The sequence below is a fragment of the Pseudorca crassidens genome, chromosome 3, assembly GCF_039906515.1.
Source record: "Pseudorca crassidens isolate mPseCra1 chromosome 3, mPseCra1.hap1, whole genome shotgun sequence".
Classification (NCBI taxonomy): Eukaryota; Metazoa; Chordata; class Mammalia; order Artiodactyla; family Delphinidae; genus Pseudorca; species Pseudorca crassidens.
The window spans coordinates 169544008-169558873 of NC_090298.1; the positions used below are offsets into that span (position 1 = coordinate 169544008).

The following is a 14866-nucleotide window of genomic DNA, read 5'->3' on the forward strand; positions in this document are numbered from 1 at the left end:
CCACTGGCCTACCAGGGAAGTCCCTTTTATGATAATATTTGGTCTTATGTCCTCTGTGCCTGAAATGGCTCCAGATAGTAAAGATGAAGGAAGCATCCTTTGCTTTCATAACAAGCTCTTTCAATCACACCTGAGTTTATGCTACGAGGTGACTTTTGGAAACGCCCTATAACCACAGGATCGGGGCTGGTGGCCAGGGGACCCCACTGACCCTGGGATTAGAGGGAGGGAACTTTCATCAATGGCCAGTGGTGTAATCCATCATGCCTCTATGAAAATCCCTAAACATTTTTTGTAGAGCTTCCACTAGGTGGACACAGGGAGGTGCTGGGAGGGTGGTGCCCAGAGGGGGCGTGGAAGCTCCGCCCCCTTCCCCACACCTCGCCTTGTGCATCTCTTCCATCTGACTATTGCTGAATTGTACCCTATTCTAGGACCTGAGATTGACTGGTGTCTGAAGTCGGGGCCATCTTGTGGGGCTGAACCCTTAGCCTGTAAGGTCTGCCCGAACCGGTAGTGTTAGGACTAAGATAAATTGTAGGATACCCAGCTCGTGTCTGCCGGGGATTGGAGAATTGCTTAAGACTAGTAATTAATATTATTAACTGTTGACTAAGTTTGATTCCAGAGAAGAATGGGGACAGGAAAGGAACCTGAATCACAGACAGGCAGAGCCAAAAGGGGCCTCGGGAAAAACCCAGCCGGGGCTCCCATGCTGCAGATGGGAGATAGAAGCAAGGGGATATAGGCCATGGCCCAAAGTCACCCAACGTTGCCCAAGGTCGCTTGGCATTGAGCTGTGCCCCCTCCCATTCCGTGAAAGCTCCTTCCTCTGCACCGCGACCAAGACCAGTGCCATGTCCCTTGGACGTGGACAAAAGTCACAAACCTCCCTTCTCAGTGATAGTTTATTTATTTCACATAAAAATCCCCCAAAGCTCATGGAAATGATGCCTTCATATCATGACAGTAATCAGAATGAATTGTTTTTGTTTTTAAAAACCACAAAACTCGCGCCGTCGGAAGGATGGGTGTGTGAACTACGACTTGGGGGAGGGACTTATGATGCATCCCATGTGTCACAAGAGGAAAACTCAATGTTCCTTTACAAGGAGGGCTCGACATCCGTTGCATTTCAGCCAAAAACTGCCCCGCAGATACAAATCTTTCTCAAAGCCGATTTCAGAGGGTGTGGGTAGCAGCCCTAGGTGCTACCGAGGACACAGTGGCCCCGTATGGACGGAGCTGTGCCTCAGAACTTCACACACCTGTGGACAGGTGGCTGACCTGGAGACAGCCACCCCGGGGGTCTCTCTCTATTCTGGAGGGGCTGTGAGGTTGGGTTGGGGTCCTTGGTTCCACTTGCCCGTTGTCTATGGCTGCTGGTGGTCCGGAGGGGGTGGTCGGTGGGCCACGGTGAACCAGGGGGTCCGTGCTGGAATTTCTTGTTATGCTGCAGGCTCCTTGAGGGCGGGATGGGTCTGCCTCTTTCGTCCTTCTGTCGCCTCTGCAGCCGCTCAGTAATTGTCGGGTTAGGTGGAATGCATCTGTTCCTGTCCCGGGCTCCTTTTTCTCTTCCAGTGGAACACTGGCTTTCCAGGAGTTATTGCATCTACTGTGGACTTGCAGGCCTCGCGGGTCACGTGTCCCTCTCAGCTGAGCAGGGCCAGCCACCTGAACCTGGAGTTCGAGGTGACCTGGCAGATGCCCAGGCACCTTTTAGAAAAGGAGGCGCTCTGGGCAGGGGTGGGGGACAAGCTGGCCCAGGATGGAGTGGCCTTTCGGAGGGCAGCCTGCAGAGGCCCATCCACCAGCCTCTCCTGTCTCAGCCTCCAGGTAACTCATCTGCGCCTGGAACATGGTCCCGGTCCTTTATTAGACATTTGGGAAACAGAGCAGAAACACAAATTTAAAAACCCCACCAGACGCCCAAATGCCCTGGCCTCACTGGAGCAGTGCTGGGTTCCAGAAGATGCAGGTCCAAGGCTGCTTAGAAACCCCGAATTTTCCAAGGCAGGAGCCACTGGCATTTGGGGTGGGACAATTCCTTGACATGCAGGAAGCACTGCTGTCCCTTTCGCTCAGTACTGAATGCCACTGGCTCCCTCCTGCCATTGGGATAACCCCAAACGCACCCCCTTGATATCCCAGGTGGAGAAGGATTCAACATCTCCTTTGAGGCCAAGAATCTCCTACTGGGAAATTATTGGGGGAGGGAGGGTCAACCAAACCTGGATGACACCCGCTAAGAAGCCAGCTGCAGAGCCAGCAAGAGGGGCCGGATGATGCACCTGCTCGACTTTTGCTCAGATTCATAGAAACAGAGACTCTCAGGGTTGGAGGGGACCGCAGAGGGCCACTTTGTGCAAGTACTGTCCAGCCTTTTCTTGAATGCCTCTAGAGATGGGGAACTCACTCCCTTTAGTTCCGAGCTGACTGGCGTTTCAACCGCATTAGAAAAATGTTTTTTTTTGTCCTAAGGATATCTGCTTCCTTTGAATGCAGGTGGTCGTAGCATCCAGGCCACTGGTTTTAATTCTCCCCAGTGACCTTTGTAACACTCGAACGTTCAGTACCCTGTATCTTCCTTTTTCTCGATCTGCATTTCTGGGATGAGCTTATTTCAGCACTGGTTTCTCGGCCTCTGTTCCTGGTGGGAGCCCAAGGGGGCGCATCCCAACCCCATGTTGTCGGGGAGATTAGGGAAGTGGGGAGGCTCATTCCCTCGGTAGGAGGTATTGATCGGGATTGCCCTGTGGCGTGGCCTCTGCGTTCAAGGGGCTTGAGAATGTTCTAGATTGAGGGGGATGTAGGTTCACAACTGTAGAACAAGGATGATTATCAGCGGCCCTCACTGGCGCTGTGGGCTCCGATGCTCCCTAAGAAGGTGGAAGTTATAAGAGGCAAGGGGAGGGCTGTTCAAAGGAAAAGCTGTGAGTTCAAAGGCTGGGCAGTGCCCAGGGGGCACGGCGCTGCTGGGGGTGGGGGTTGAGTTTCCAGGCCAGATGCCCAGGGCTGCGGGGGCCGTTCTGGCAGGAAAGGCACAAGAAGGAATCCAGACCCGGCCAGGGAGTCGATGGGCATCTGTGGCTCCAACCTGAACCAGGTGACAAGCAAGAGAAGGGTCCTGACCAGGATTCTGTGCAGTGGTGTGGTGGTGGTGGTGGGGGGTCTCTGAGGCCACCAAGGACGCACAGGCCATGCTCAACGCTTCTTGCTCTTCTTGGCCATGAGCTCATGAGTGTGGGAGGGTGGAGAACTGGGTCCTTTTCCAGAACGCACTAATACTGCATCATTAAAAAAAAAAGTTTTCAAGCAGCTGGAAAGGATGTTGGGTTTCAGACATGGATGGAGGAGACGGACACCCCCTGGAGACTGTGACTCAGGATGAGGTGGGGACAAGATCCAGGGTCAGAGGGCGTCCAACAGAGGTTTCCTGGCATCTGGGATCTTCTTTTGTGTCCTCCTCTGTGCTCACGTCACCTCAGGACATGCTGGAGAGGCAGAAACACAGTCAAGTTATTATTATTGTATGTAAAGAAAGTGGAAAATGTTCCATGTGTGGGGAATCCAAAAGAATGATCTAATCGGCTTCAGTGTGCCCTCAGCAGCAAGAGTGGCACCTGCCTTTCAAGGTCTGCCACCTGTCACCCACCTTTCTAGGTATGGTTCTGAAGGGGACTTCTCCCTTGGTGCCCCAGCCAAAGAACAAGGCCCCAGGGCTGGTGCCCTCGATCAGACTGGAGGCAGGCTTCATCTCACCCATCTACTCACCAACCCATCTGTCCATCCGTCCACCCACCCACCCATCCATCCATCCATCCACCCATCCATCCATCCACCCACCCACCCATCCATCCATCCATCCATCCATCCGTCCATCCACCTATCCAACCATCCATTATTCATTCACTTATCCATCACCCATCCACCTATCTATCTATCCGTTTATCCACCCATCCACCCATATACCTGTCCATCTCCCTATCCATCCATCCATCTATCCACCCTCCCACCTACCCACCTGTCCATCCGTCTGTCCATCTGTCCATCCATCTATTGCTCCCAACCATTCCTTCTTTTATGTATTTAATCATTTTAGACATGCTTGTTTTTATCACCTCTACCTGAGGATTCCCAGGAGGAGGTCTAATGCTGCTATCTGTTGTACCGCCGACTTTTTCTCATGGTGAATGATTTCCTCGCATGTTTTGTGTCTGTGGTTGGGAACTCAGCTCCAGAAGGACTGAGATGGTCTTGTCAGAAATGCATTGAGAACTTGCTTCTATTCAGTGTGCCCAGGGCAGTACTGTTCTAAGACGACTTTTGATGTTTATTTCTCAGCCTGGGGCTTCTTGGGTCACATGGGTAGTATTAAGGCATGTGGCCGGGCCATGTAACATATTTATAGCAGAGTGTGTGGTCAAGGATTAACCCTGCAGGTTCCAAAGGAAGGTCTGGCCCTTGCCTGGCTTCTGGGAGGTCACCTCTAAGCCCTTGGAACGTCCTTCCTGATAAGAGTATCTTTGTTTGCCTGGGACCTGGGGTCACCCTGGATAGTCTATGCTGACAATGTGATTTAAGGCAGGAGCCATGGACCATGTGGTATCAGTTCAACCTCTGGAGGGGCTAGAGACTAAGGTCAGCCACGTGCGTGGTCCGCCGTGCATATGACTGACCCCCAGTAAATACCCTGGACACCAGGGCTCAAATGAGCACACGTGGTTGGTGACACTTGGTGTGCATCACCACGCCTGGCTGCTGGGAGAATTAAGGGCTGTCCCAAAACAACTCCCCTGGGAGACAACAACTGGAAGCATGCACCTGTCTCCCCTCACCCCACCCCACGCTCTTTTTCCCATTGCTGACTTTGAGCTGTACCCACACTTCCACCTTAATAAACCATAACTGTCAGCAGATCAGCTTTGCTGAGTCCTGTGAGTCCTTCTAGCAAACCACTGCCCCCGAGGGTGGTCTCCAGGACCCGTGACACACAGGGAGGCTTTTCCTGGCATCTATAGTGAGGCAGACACACTGAGATAGGTTGTGGGCAGACAGTGCACCCTCTGGCTGAGTAAAATCCTGGGCTTCAGGGGGCCTGGCTCTGGGTGGACATCTCAGTCAGGGCCGCTGTGTGGCTCAGCTCTGGGGCCTCCTGTTAATGACGCCCCGCTGGAGTGGACCAGGGACCGGCTGCCTGGCCCCAGAGGAGGCCCTGTTGTCATGGTAACCACGGTCTCCCTGCCTCCCTGGTGCAGCATCCTCCCCCCATCAACAATAAGTCATGAGGCACTCATCCCAGGGTAGGTTCCACAGAGAATGTTTCCAAAAAAAGGTGCCAAGATTGCCCCGCTTCCCACCCACCTTGTTTCCTGATCTTCTGTGGCCAGAGCAGACCTGTGGGAAAAGGAAGGAGTCTCAGCATTAGTCGCCTGTCTGGGGAGCCTTGGCATTTGGCCATGAGCCCCATGAGGGCCAATATGGCTTCACCCTGATCTGGCACAAAGCAAGTGTCAGCACGTGTCAGCTGTGTAACAAATGAGCCAGGACAGGCAGTCGTGAGAATGGCTGAGCCCCTTCGCTGCCACAAAATGAAATCACTATTGCTGCTCCAGGTCCACTCACTGAGAAGGCTGAACCCATCCACCGGGACCTGCACAAAGGTCACCAGCTGGAACCTTCATCTGAGAGCAGATCTTGGTCTCTCGGGCACATCAGCTGCCCCTGGTCCCCATGCTTGGCCTGTGCTGGATGCAGGGTGGGAGGAGGAGGGGGCAGTGGTCCCAAGATGCAACCACTGCCCTCAAGGAGCTCAAGGACAGGAGAAGGAGGGTACGACAAGGGTCAAATGCAGGAGGCAGACCTGAAGAAAGAGACAGGAAAGGTGGGAGGGGCCTCTAGAGGCCAGGGAGGGGGTCGTGCCATCTGTCCACACATCCCAGGGTGAGGCACTAAAGGACTTTCAGTAGAGAGTTGCTGGATTTAAAAAAAAAAGGAGGGATTCCCTGGCGGTCCAGTTGTTAGGGCTCCGTGCTTCCACTGCAGGGGGTACAGGTTCTATCCCTGGTTGGGGAACTAAGATCTCTCATACCGCGGCCCAGCTGGGGGAAAAAAAAAAAAGGAGGAGTATAGGAATGGGAACAACTGCTTAACAGGGTACAGGGTCTCCCTCTGGGCTGTGGAATGTTCTGGAACTGGAGAAGGTGCTGGTTGCCCAAAACTACAGATGCACTAAATTTACATTAAAATTGCTCGACGGAATGGGCCTCATGCTGGCCGATTCACAGTGGTGGTCTTACTTCAGCACCATGGTAATGTCAGATCACCTTCACTGAGGTTCCCTGGGCTCAGCAGCCCCCCGCGGGTGTGGGCTCTGGCCCTGTGGCCACCTGCACACACTTACCTGTCCTCCGCCAGCCCCGCCTCCGCCTTCTCTTCAGACCTGGGCAGGACGCACTCTGGCTGCGGCCTTGCGCTGGGGACAGAAAGAGGTGACGAGGGATGACCAGCCAGCCGAGTGGGCCCAGGGGCTCTCGGCTCCCACTGGCCCCTCTATCTGGACCCACCATGGCCCGACAGCGATCAGGAGAGGGTTTGGCTGCGCCCGGGGAAACGCGGGGGCTCAGAGGGTGGACTGCGTGATGGGATGGCCAGGGGTTCATGAAGATGGACGCAGATGGTTGGTGGGGGGGAGGGGGAGGGGCTGTGGGCCATTCCTTGGGGGCGCTTATCTCAGCTTATTGCCGCCGCAGGGGCCTCATGCACTTGCTCCCTGGACGCTGCAGCCCATGTGCTGTGATTCTGGAAGGTGGGCGCCCTGCTTGTCCTGCCATCTCTCTACTCGCATCCATAGCTAAGGCTCAGGAGGCGGGGGGAGCGTAACTCAGACAGGGAGACAGAGGAGAGGGGGACCTGGGGGTGGGGAGAAAGGGAGGAAAAGAAAGAAGCCAGACCGACAGACATGACTACCTCACACCCATCAGGATGGCTACTACCTTTAAAATTAAAAAAAAAAATTTTTTTTTGGCCACACCACGTGTTGTGTGGGATCTCCGTTCCCCAACCGGGGATCGAACCCACAGCCCCTGCAGTGGAAGCACAGAGTCTTAACCACTGGACTGCCAGGGAAGTTCGCAGGATGGCTACTACCTTAAATGTAGAACATGTGTTATGTTACTATGTTGGCGAGGATATGGAGAAATTGGAACTGCGCGTGGCTGGTGGGGTGAGAATGTCAAATGGGGCAGCCGCTGTGGCAACGATTCCAGCTGCTCCTTGAAAGATGAAACATCGAGTTACCATAAGATCCAGCAACTCCACTCCTGGGTCTATATACACCCCAAAGAAGTGAAAGCAAGCCCTTGAATAGATAACTGTACACCCGTGTTCACAGCAGCACAATTCACAACAGCCAAGAGGTGGAAACTCCCAGTGTCCATCGAGAGTTGATGGATGAACAAAATGTGGTCTATCTGCACACTGGAATATTACTCAGCCTGAAAAAGGAAGGAGATTCTGACACTTGCTACAATGTGGATGAACCTTGGGAACCTTATGCTCAGTTGGATAAACCAGACGCAGAAGGACAAATACTGTCTGATTGTACTCACACGAGGTCCTAGAGAGTCAGATCCACAGAGATAGGAAGTAGATGGTGGGGGCCAGGGGCTGGGAGTCAGTGTTTCATGGGGACAGAGTTTCAGTTTGGGAAGATGAGAAAGTTCTGGAGATGATGGTGGGGATGGTTGCACAACAATGTGAATGTGCTTAATGCCACCGGGCTGTGCACTTAAAAATGGTTAAGATGGTGAATTGTATGTCCTGTGTATTTTATTGCAACTAAAGGTATTGAAAAAAAAAAAAGACAGGAAGGAAGGAAAGAGGAAGGGGAGGGAGGGAGGGAGTAGAGAAGAGAGAGGAGGGGAAGGAGGAGAACTCCCTGGAAGGCGTGGGATGGCGGGTCCTGCTGCCCTCCACGCCCCCTTCCACTCCGCTCACACTCATCACTATTAAACGACGCTGTGTGAAGCCGCCGTAATTTTTCTCATTATGTGTCTCATCTGCCGACATCACCTGTCCTGCCCCAGGATCTGCTTTCCTCACTCGGTGAGGCAACCCTCCCCTTTGCCCTTTGAGGAAACTTCTGGACCAGGACTCAGTCTTAATTGCCTCAGTCTCTCCCAGGCTGGCACAGGGCTGGCATGCTTTCGACTCACTGAAAGCCCCAACTCTTTCTCAGACTTGCTGTGTGGCCTTGAGCAGGTGCCTTGCCCTCTCTGAGCCTCGGATTCCCAGCCTGTCAGACGCTTTTAGGAATCTTGGCCCTGCCCTCCTCTTGGGGCGGAGGGGTGGGGATGGGGGGAATGAGAAAGGATACAGGAATGGTATAAGGGCTCCATAACTGGGTGGGACCGAAATAGTCCTGAAGTTTTGTGAGCACTGCCACTTTCGAAAATTAGCCAATAAGTCAGTGAAGGGGCGATTCTGGGGTAAGTCTGGCAGGGGCAAGCATGGAGTGGGTTGTGTTCCCCCCACTGTCATCAGGATTACTAGGAGGACTCTCTATGGAGTCTACTATTTTTGTCCGGTGGGTTACATTGGTCCTGATTTCTCACAATACTCCTCAGGGTGGCTGTGAACTTTTCACTTGCCTAATGTCACTCTGTGACTAAGTGAGGGAGTCTGGATTTGAGCCTGGATCTGACTCCAAGCCCTCGAGAGAAGGGCAGGGCCTTGAGCTACATGCGTGCATGACATGGGTCCCCACTGAGCGGAAGCCACCAATTTCCCCCCAGCTGTGGGCCCGGCTCAGCGCCAGCCCTAACCTGACCCGGGCACAGGCCGCTCCGCACAGACCTTTCTCTCCTGGCCTTGAGCCTTTCCTCTTCGTACCTGGAAGAGAGAGAAAGGAAAGCACATGAGATGCAGCCTGGGAATCCCCTTCCCTCTGGGAACAGGGAAGCAATCTCACTGTCACATCTGAATACACGCCAGGTCATAGAGCAGAAAGGACAGCCGGAGCTGACGGGTCTACTGGTCTTTTTTATGTTTCCTGCAAGCCTGCCCACGCCCACCCCACCCCAGGGCAGGGGATATCTGTTTTGTTGGTATATTCCACCATCTGGAGTAGATGTGGCTCAGCGGACATTTTTTGCATCAGCCCCGAACACAGCCAGTATAAAGCGACCCCCTCATTGACGTGGGTTTGGTCTACAGGCCCCTCCGTCAGGGCAAAGTTTTCCTGTAAAGGGCCAGAGAATCAGTATTTTTGGTTTGGCAGGCCAGTCTCTGTGGCAACCTCTCGATTCTGTTGTAGCTCGAAAGCAGCTGTGGATGGTTTGTAAATGGATGCGTGTAGCCGTGTGCCAATAAAACTTTATTTATAAAGACAAGCCAGGGGGACAGGGCTCACTGGCCCGCGGCCTGCACTAGATAGCCAGGCTCGCTGTGTTCTGTAATTTCACAGGAGCTTGTTTCCCTGTATTTCCTTCTTTTCTGCTTTCCCACACAAGTCTGGTTCCCTGGCAGCTCGGTTGAGCTGATCAGAGGTGGCTGAGAGGCGAGCAGCCCGGGGGCAATGGGGATGGAGGTGCGGGGGGCGGTGGTGTTCCCATGGCCCAGGGACACTCACTGTAGCACGCAGTCTGGGATCTGCACGTGCTCCATGGGGATGAGCTGCTCCAGATCTTCCAAGCTGTGCACATACTGGATCTTGTTGATGAACTTGACGCTGGTGGGAGAAGAAGCAGGGAGACATCTGAAAGCCAGCCCTCAGGGTGGCCCCTCAGGGCCAGAAGGAGCGATGGCAGACAGGGTTGCACACGCAGCAGTATTCCGGGATGCCCCAGGCACCTTCGCCCAAGCTTCCCTCCCCACCTGTGCCAGCCTCCACCCCTGGCCCCTAGTGGGGGAACAGAGCAGAACCCGGGGTCTCCCCTTGCAAGAAGAGAAGTGTCCTGAACCACGTGTTGGACACCAGTCCTTGCTGAGCTGAGGAAATTCTTTGAAGGAAGCAGAGGGGAAAGAGATGCTGCTAGACTCCAGGCCCCATCCTCCCCAGGAGTTGCTCTTCTGTGTGAATCTTCCCAAGAATGCTTTTCTGGCACAATCGCCACTGCCTGGATGGCAGCAGTAGTCATTTGGTCACGAGACAGATGCACATGGGGACTGCTGATTCATTCCACATTCTTTTGGAATGAATGACTTGTTCCGGTCCAAACCCCAGCTCTGGCTGTCTGCTACCCACTGAGGTGCTTTGTCACCAGCGCATTGCTTTGAACTCGTGATTATTTTTTTTAAATTTACCTTAAACCTAATTTTGGTAAAATGTCCAATAAACTTTTTTCAAGGTCAAATCAGTTTTTTTTTCCCTTTTAAAAAAAATTATTTATTTAGTTGCGCTGGGTGTTAGTTGCGGCAGGTGGGCCCCTTAGTTGCAGCACACAAGCTCCTTAGTTGTGGCATGCAAACTCTTAGTTGTGGCATGCATGTGGGATCTAGTTCCCTGACCAGGGATGGAACCCGGGCCCCCCGCGCTGGGAGTGCGTAGTCTTATCCACCGCACCACCAGGGAAGTCCCTCACGTCAGTTTTTCTAACGATGAGAAATATAAGGCCAAGAGAATGTAACAGGACGCTAAGTCATAAAATAATCAAATAACAATAAAGAAAAGAAAAAAAGTAAGATAGAGTCACATAGTTACAAAACTGTGTCAAGAAGTTTTACATCTAATTTTAGAGATTAGATAAGAATTCGGCTCAAACTTTCCGGCACCCAGCAAAAACGGAGACCCATGAGGAATGTTACAGTTCGCAGTGTCCATAAGAGAAAAATACACGGGTTAATCAGCAGAGGCCACTGGTAACTGATCAGGGAATGATAGACGGTTTTCCCACAGAGAGTCACAAAGCGGCCATGTGTACCGGAATAAATAAACCCCACCGCTTTTGTGCAGTAGAAATTTCTTTTCTTTCTTTCTTCCTTCCTTCCTTCCTTCCTTTCTCTCTTTCTTTCTCTCTTTCTCTCTCCCTCTCTCTCCCTCCCTCCCTCCCTCCCTCCCTCCTTCCCTCCCTTCCTTCCTTCCCTGAGCTACAAAGCTTGCAGGATCTTATTTCTCCCACCAGGGATTGAAGCCGGGCCCTCAACAGTGAAAGAGCAGAGTCCTAATCATTGGACCGCCAGGGAAGTCCCTGAAATTTATTTTCTTTTTCCTTTTTTAAAGAATCATCTCTTTTTAAAAAAATTTATTTTTGGCTGCGTTGGGTCTTCGTTGCTGCACGTGGGCTTTCTCTAGTTGCGGCGAGTGGGGGCTACTCTTCGTTGCGGTGCGTGGGCTTCTCATTGCGGAGCACGGGCTCTAGGAGTGTGGGCTTCAGTAGTTGTGGCACACGTGCTCAGTAGTTGTGGCTCACGGGCTCTAGAGCACAGGCTCAGTAGTTGTGGCGCACGGGCTTAGTTGCTCTGTGGCATGTGGGATCCTCCCGGACCAGGGCTCGAACCTGTGTCCCCCGCACTGGCAGGTGGATTCTTAACCACTGCTCCACCAGGGAAGTCCCGGAATTTATTTTCTTAATTAAAAAAAAATTATTCTTGGAACATGAGTTCTTCCTCCAGTTGGTGTGACAGAAAAGTAAAGGGCCCAGGGACAGGGAGTGAGTCTCAGACCGACTCTACCTGAATACCCCGGGTCTGGGAGGCTCTGAGGATGGATGATCTGATTGGTTGCAAAGGTTTTTTTAGGGGACACAGGGGCGACACCTGTGGTCTGAGCAGTGGGCTATAAATACAGGCGAGATCACATCGTGAGGACGCCATGGTAAAGCTGCCATGTCCGTTGTCGGAAATGGGTACCCGGTTTCCACGTGACGATGCTGTCTGCCTGTGAGCTGAGCTCTGTCTTGGGAAGCAGGGCTCTCGGGAGGGAGAATTCCAGTCCAGGGCGAGGCACATGCCCATGTTTAGATCATCGGGGAATAAACAGGAGTTCTTTTTGAGATACAATCACAGAACCTCATGGCTAGGGCCAGGTGGCAGCTCAGAATCTGTCTCCACTTCCCTCGGCTTTTAAACAGGGAAGCTTACTTTACTCCACTTTCCCCTCCTATTTCCCTGAAAGCTCAAAATGAGACCTTTGAAATTCACCACAGGAAAAGCAACCCAGGGAATTCCCAGGCGGTCCTGTGGTTAGGACTCCACGCTTTCACTGCTGAGGGCACGGGTTTGATCCCCACTTGGGGAACTAAGATCCCACAAGCTGTGCAGCATGGCCAAAAAAATAATAAAATAAAATAAAACTAGGAAAAGCAACCTAAAGTGAGAGAATTATCTGCATTCAAGGCAAATTTCGGTTCCCAAATTACGGGATGTCGAGGACAGAAGGCAATTCTGTTAGGCTGAAGTGTGTGTCTACCGTTTTGCCCGGTAATTATCATCATTAGCACAAATGACCCATAATTAGTGTATTAAAGGCCTGATTTCACTAATGTTCAAATGTCTGAGAGTGCTTGGGAGTCACTGAACAGAGCATCTGAAGTTGCCTCCTTGCCTCAGCGCTGTGATGCTCTCAAGTCAAAGTTTGACCCCGTCTATTAAACTCATCACAGATCCTTCACTGGGAACGTGGAAATGAAGGGTCTTCATTTAATTCAATGTTTTGAATTATATTACATTAAATGTGCATTTACTTTTATGTGATTGATGAGGGGGCGTTTAACATGACTAATTTTGTTTCACTTGCTCTGTGTGTCCAGGTGCTTCTATCTCCTGCACATTCCAAAGAAAGAACCAGCCCCTGAGACTCACAGGAGGTCACCTGTTAAGCCCTAGGAATGTCCCGTCTGGTAAGCGTCTTCATTTACCCGGGGCCCATAGTCTGTGCCAAAGATGTGCTTCCTGGTGGGGTCTTGGGCCATCATATCAGTTACTGAGGAACTAAGGGAGCTGCGTGGGCACTCCATCCCCGTGTGGCCACGCCTTGGTGGAAACCCTGGACACCAAGGTCAGCTTCTCTGTTGGCAGTACTTCCTACACGTGGTCACACGTCATTGCAGGGAGAACGAAGGGCTTTGGGTACAACTCCACTGGGACAGGGCAATCAGAAGCTCCCTCTGGCTTCTCCCGGACTCCCATATGCACCTGTTTCCTCTGCTGATCTCAGTGTTCATCCTTTCTCTGTAATTAGCTATAACCCTGAGCACAACAGCTTTTCTGGGTTCTGTGAGTCCTCTTGGTAAATCATCAAACGTGAGGGTAGTCTCGGGCACCCCCAAAACACACATGTATCGTTTTACCACATCATGGTGCAGGAGTGGGTCAGACCCTCCTGCCGTCCTAATGCCCCTCCCTCACAGATTCCAGAGTGGATGGAGCCGGGCTTCCTTCTGAGGGCGTGTGGTGGGCTGGTGACCTTGCTGTGTGACTCTGGGTGATTCCCTGGAATATTCTGAGCCTCAGTTTGCTCATCCATGAAACGGGCACGGCCAAGTCAACCTTTCAGGGCTGTGGTTGTAAACTTTAAAAGGGATCCAACATTCAATATGGGAGAGCTGGTTGTTACTTATTCCCACCTCCCTACCCCCCCACCCCGTGATGTATATTCGACACTAAATAACAATACATATGATTTTAAACTGTTTAACGCAACAATATAGATTCATCAGAGAGGAGCTGGAAAATGCAGATTAAAAAATAAGACACACAAAAACCCAGGTGGCTATCCGGGCACAGGTCATGATCTTACCTGATGAAAGGGCGGGAGATGGCCAGCACGGTGCGGATGAACCAGGATGGGTGGACTATGATTAAGGACTTCAGGTTTTTCCGCAATCTGCGTGGGGAGACAGAGGAAGCAAGATGGGCTCCTTGGGAAAGCCCCGGGGAGGGAGCAGTTAACCGGTGTTACCTTCTCTCTGTGCCTAGGAGGCGCTATGCTTATCTCCATTGGCAGGGAGGAGGTGGAATCTCGGTAAAGCTAAGCCCCCTCGCAGAGTTTGCAGGTGGCAGAGCTGATGTCTGGTCTCCAGTCTCTCTTAATTTAGAGTCTGAGCGTTTGACTTCGTGGCCACACCGTCTCCCATTTCTGAAAGATTTTTCTGGGGTCCCATGGTTCTGAGTACCTATTATGGGCATGTTGAATTGCAGCCCCCTCATTTGGGAAGAGGGTCATTGTAGGAGAAATTAGTTAAGGTGAGGTCATATAGGAGTAGGGTGGGCTCCTAATCCACTATGACTGGTGTCCTTATAAAAAGGGGACATTTGCACACAAGTGTCCACAGGGGAGATGCTCCCTCACGGCCCCAGAAAGAACCAACCCTGCAGACACCTTGATCTCGGACTTCTAGCCCCCAGAACTAGGAGACAACACGTATCTATTGTTTAAGACACCCAGTCTGGTGCTCTGTTACAGCTGCCCCAGCTGACCACTACACACCTTTCAGAGGGACCTCAGGACCCCTTGCATCCCGAGGAGGTCCCCCAGCCCCACCTACTCACCTCCTATCAATCATCTGGTAACACTTCTTCAGCCAGCCGATGCCGGGCATCCTCCGCCGAGGCGTGGCACCATTCAGGTACACGATCATGTAATCCTCGGCCACAAGGAGTTCCAGACTGCTGATGACGTACCTGGTCACGGGACGCAGACGACAGAGGACCCGACGGAGGGGCTCAGAGTCAGGAAGCCCAGTTCCCGGGACTGAACCCCTGGGGCACCTGCCCTTTCTGCCTCCGCCTGCCCTGGCTCTGCCAGCCACACCTGTTCAGGTGTTGTTGGCTGTCCTGGCATACCCGGCCCGAGCGGAGGGTGGGGGATGACCCCAGCCCACCCCAAATTTGTGTCAGTGGGCACAGTGATTGTAGTAGTTACTAT

General features: G+C 52.4%; 2 protein-coding genes across 12 annotated transcripts in view; one reads left to right on the forward strand and one right to left on the reverse strand.

Annotated features, from left to right (window-relative positions):
* The window catches only part of ZFR2 (zinc finger RNA binding protein 2), a 108802-nt gene that overhangs the window by 22575 nt on the left and 71361 nt on the right, over window positions 1-14866 (forward strand). For all 9 annotated transcript variants that reach the window (XM_067734209.1, XM_067734212.1, XM_067734204.1 and 6 more), the window contains one exon: window positions 12750-12839. The gene's annotated coding sequence lies outside the window, so the exon portion shown is untranslated. The remainder of the gene's footprint in view (window positions 1-12749; window positions 12840-14866) is intronic.
* The window catches only part of ATCAY (ATCAY kinesin light chain interacting caytaxin), a 36966-nt gene continuing 22994 nt past the window's right edge, over window positions 895-14866 (reverse strand). For 2 of the 3 annotated variants that reach the window (XM_067734224.1, XM_067734223.1), the window contains exons 7-13: window positions 14491-14622; window positions 13739-13825; window positions 9632-9730; window positions 8857-8892; window positions 6404-6475; window positions 5365-5397; window positions 895-3494 (exon numbers count right to left, since the gene is read on the reverse strand). In XM_067734224.1, coding sequence (XP_067590325.1) covers window positions 3485-3494; window positions 5365-5397; window positions 6404-6475; window positions 8857-8892; window positions 9632-9730; window positions 13739-13825; window positions 14491-14622 — 469 coding nt within the window. In that variant the 3' untranslated portion in view covers window positions 895-3484. The remainder of the gene's footprint in view (window positions 3495-5364; window positions 5398-6403; window positions 6476-8856; window positions 8893-9631; window positions 9731-13738; window positions 13826-14490; window positions 14623-14866) is intronic. The other variant, XM_067734225.1, reaches the window with a different exon arrangement.